This window comes from Cariama cristata, unplaced genomic scaffold (genome assembly GCF_000690535.1).
Source record: "Cariama cristata isolate BGI_N322 unplaced genomic scaffold, ASM69053v1 scaffold23616, whole genome shotgun sequence".
NCBI lineage: Eukaryota > Metazoa > Chordata > Aves > Cariamiformes > Cariamidae > Cariama > Cariama cristata.
Genome location: NW_009623037.1, coordinates 16,744 through 21,107, shown reverse-complemented (window position 1 = coordinate 21,107; position 4,364 = coordinate 16,744). Strand labels below are relative to the sequence as shown.

The 4,364-nt window shown below is 41.4% G+C and overlaps 1 protein-coding gene across 1 annotated transcript in view; it reads right to left on the bottom strand.

Moving 5' to 3' along the window:
• Positions 1-4,364, bottom strand: part of LOC104163550 (proto-oncogene tyrosine-protein kinase ROS-like) — a gene marked incomplete at its 5' end in the record, with an annotated part of 29,276 nt that overhangs the window by 9,666 nt on the left and 15,246 nt on the right. The window contains one exon of the mRNA XM_009702589.1: positions 508-671. Coding sequence (XP_009700891.1) covers positions 508-671 — 164 coding nt within the window. The remainder of the gene's footprint in view (positions 1-507; positions 672-4,364) is intronic.

Here is a 4,364-nt window from a genome sequence, read left to right as displayed (position 1 = left end):
GCTCTTCAGGTTAGGAAAAAGGTTGCCTTACTTAAGGACCTAATTTATGCCTCCCTTTCGGGCAACTACTGAATCAGTACTGCCAAAGTAAGTCCATAACTGCCATGTTTAGTGGATGGAGAGTAGATATCTTTGAAATTGGAACAGATTTCCACCCGGAAGCCTTCTAAACCTCTCTTGGCTCTACAAAGAACTTAAGCATTTACTTTAGAGGAACATGGTCAGGAAGTATCAAAAATTTAGATGCAAGCTGGATGTCTCTGTGAGGCAGGTTCAGTTGCAACCTCATAGAGATCCTTTTGCTTGATAACCTTACATGTGCTTTACCTAATGCATCGTACCTAATGAATCTTTACAAGTTCATTATGAGAGAAGTAAATCTTTGCTGTTGCTGTTTTATAGGCAGAGAATTTGAGGCAGTGACAAATGCAATGAATAGAACTGCTGAATCCCACTTTGTTCAGAGGGAAGAGGCCATTGGGACAGCAGGTGCTGGCCCAGACTCACCTTCAAAAGCTTGGTTGACAACCCCAGTTGCTGCCTCTTTGTCTTCAAGGTAGTGTCTCAAGGACAGTGGAGAGTGTCTTATCTCTTGCAGTTTGTCCTGAATATAAGAGAAAGTAGGTCTGTTGTGAGGTTCTTGGGCCCAGCATCTTGTCATTAAATCACACCTGGAAAAAAAAATTGTTAAAATGCAAACATTAAAGATAATAGTGTCATTCATTTCAACACTTACCATTAAATCATCTGAGAAGCAAGTTTGGCCTAGATTTTCAACTTTGGAAAACTTTGTATGTGGTACAAACATTATCATCAGCTGCTGAGGGAAGGGAAAACAGATTCCTGATCAGTTGTCAGGAATACTCACTATGAATGCTTTTAATTTTTCAAGGATGGATATTTTTGAGATTGGGAGCAGCTATAACATTAAAAAACAAAAACAAAACCAAAACACATTTGCTATTAATATATGCTCTCACCAAAGAAGTCACCAATATTTTCTAAGAAAGCAGATAAGGAGGTAATTCTTTCTGAGAAAAAAAAAGGATGTCTAAAACCAGAAATGAACCTGAAGCTACCAGCTTATTTAGTCCTCCTTCAACTCATGCTGCCTCAAATTTAGGGGAAGTTCAAGGCAAACCCTCCAGCACAGCGAGGGTTAATTTAGACTTCTTCCTCCAGACCAAAACAAATAGGAGTAAGTTTTCCCATCAAAGGCAAAAATGGCGTGAGCTTCCTCCGGGTGCAGAGATCGCAGCCCACCCTGCACAACACCCTCTTTACCACGCAGTGGAAAACTGCCCCTCCTGTTTGTCTAAAGGAGAGGGCTGATTTATAGTGCTTACTCAAGGTGAGCCCAGGCTACACAAAACCAAATCCTACAAAAGCCAGGGGGAGCCAGGCTGAAAACCAAAACACAGCCAGCACCTGGACATGCTGAGCGTTGGGAGTGGAGAGAGGTCTTAGAGTCTCAAAACCGGAGAGCAGCGTTTGAGCAGCCTGTGAAAGGCCGGTTTCAGGAAGCTGCCACTGGAATGCGGAGTATTCACCTCTAAGCCCTAAGTTCAAATCCTCTCCTGACAAACAACATCCTAGACCTGCTGCTATGTGATACCAGGCGTTACTGAGTTATGTGAAATGAATTGGCCTGCTCAGATCCTCGCTTATCCATCTTAAAAAGGAGCCTGCTGTCTTTCACCACAATTGGGTATTTTTACAAAACTCTTGGTGACAGGTGGGAGAAATCTCTTGACTTCTGATTTTTCAATTATATTTTTCATTAAAATATTGGCATTGGGTGACAAACGTGAGTAGAAAAATTGTTTCAGAACCACTTTTCTTTGACCTGTATTGTGTGGAGCTGGACAGAGTGATTCTGGTTTTTTCAAAGTATCCAATGAAATCTTGAAAATCCATTTTAAGAATCTAAAAAGTGGCAGTGACTTTCTAACACTTTGAGACATTTTGTCTGCTTATTTTCAGGTGTACTGGTTATTGATGGCATTGGAAATACAGACAGGAAAGTACTGAATAGGACTCAAAATGAGGTGAAATAACTCTGGTTTTCCTTCTGCTGCCAGCAAAGTGTCCATCACATTGAATTCAAAAGCCAGCCTTGGATGCTGGCATCCAAAGCATCTGCTTTCTAGTCATGCTGGTTGGTAGGATATCCAAGAAAATGACATGAGTTCAGGTTAGCACTTGGGGTCTCATAGGTAGAGCTTTGTGCAAGGTGTAGCAATGAAGTAAAAGAGATGACTGACTACACTGCTCCTCTAACAGAAAGGAAGAAGCAGACAGCCATAGGCCAACAAGGGAGAAAGAAACAGGAAAGGATATATAAGTCATAGACTCATAGAATGGTTTGGTTGGAAGGGACCTTAAAGCTTATCCAGTTCCAACCCCCCTGCCATGGGCAGGGACACCTCCCACCAGACCAGGTTGCTCACAGCCCCATCCAACCTGACCTTGAACACTTCCAGGGATGGGGCAGCCACAGCTTCTCTGGGCAACCTCTGCCACTGCCTCACCACCCTCACCGGGAAGAATTTCTTCCTAATATCTCATCTAAATCTATCCTCTTTTCATTTATGAAACAAGAACATGACAAATGTGGATTCTGAATATTTTTGTATTCCCAAGACCAATCTCTGTCTTTCTAAATAACTAATTTTTTATTGGACAATCTGCTTTATAAAGTTTTGTTACTAAGTGGGGATATTCATTGCTGCCAAAATATTCAGAACTGGAATTTTCTCATTGTAATTATATTCCATATTCTTGTTTCCTAAACCAAATTGCTTGCTGGTTGGCTTAAAATATTAATACCAGATAGGACTGATATTGTTCACAAAGTATTTAATGCAGATAGGCTTTAGATTTCTAATGACAAAAACTTTCATGCTGTCTCAGAATATATCTGCAAATTTTGCACGGACAGTTATTTGTGGCAAGATTTTTAGCTTTCAAGGCATGTTGTGACACCCAAAGTTTTAAGTCACATGGCATAAACTTTCACTAGCCCAGAAATGCATCAGCATGAGACCAGTCAAAAGGGTAAAAGCTAGGTTAATATGCCGAGATGTACATGAATGACAGCTTGAGTACATTCCTGTATTTTTTTGAGGAGCCAGACATGGGCTAGCAAATAGTGCATCGCTTCAGTATAAGGAAGAGACTCAGAGGATTCCCCTACTTCATGGGGAAAGCCTTTCAGGAAGAAACAAAAAATAACAGATCCAAACACAACATCAACTAAATGTTTATGTTAGGTTTAAGAACTAGCCTGTACACCTAGATGTACACCTACACACCTAAACTTCACAACTGTGTTTTATCAGGGTGAGACAACTGTAACCATATGTCCAATAGAGCTGCATATGTGGGGCAAATAAGAATTCGAGAGTCTGGAAAACCAAAGAATGAATATTCAGTGTCCAATATTGGAGGCTGAAAGTAAACAATTCCTGAAATGCACTTTAGTGCGTAGAAGCTACAGGACATTACCAATTTCTCTCACATGAGATGGAAAATATAACTGATATGGTGGTTTTCTTAGAAAAGGAGAAAAATTCTTGGGATGCAGAAGAGCCTCTGCTTTCATCTGATGCATTCTGAGCAAGCTCTTCTTCTCTCCCACCTTCCAAATCCCTCCAGGGGGTCATTCCCAGAACCAAACACCAAAAGCTCTTAGTTCCCAAACTGAAGTTTCTTCACCAAACTTAGTTGTGTAACTTTGCATGGGAGTGAGCATTTGGTGAAACCGCAGCTTCAAGACAGCAAGTGGCACCCCGCTTGTACAAATTCTCCTGACTGATCCACAGCCTTTGAGGATCTATGTTAAATTAGCTCAGTTCAGTCCAAACCTTGCCATGCTCTTGCACGCAAGCCTCACACCCAAGTGGCTGTGCCTGATGTGCTCTCTGACTGCAAAAATAGCGCCATTCATACATCTCATTCATATTTCAATAAATGCAGCTCATTTATAGATCCCCAGACCCCTTTTCTAGTTCATTACCAAGCTTTACCTATACATACTTCTTTGGGGGAAAGCAGATGATTACCCCCTGGAGTAACATCTTGTGGAGGCATGGGGGAGACTTTCTCCCCCCTGCCAAAAAAAAAAAAAAATCCCATTTCCTTAGCGCTTTTACACCCTATGGTTTCTGTGTCAGCCCTACTTGCCCTTGCAGTGTAAGCCTAACACAGATTCCTAAACACTTCTCAGCTGAAGTAGTTTGGCCTTTGAACTCTTTTCCTATCAGTGATGGTTTGTTCTGTTAAATGACAATGAGCAAGCCAAAGTGCCAAGGAGACAATTACTGACTGCTGACGTCCTGATGCAGGTTCAAAACCACAAGGAG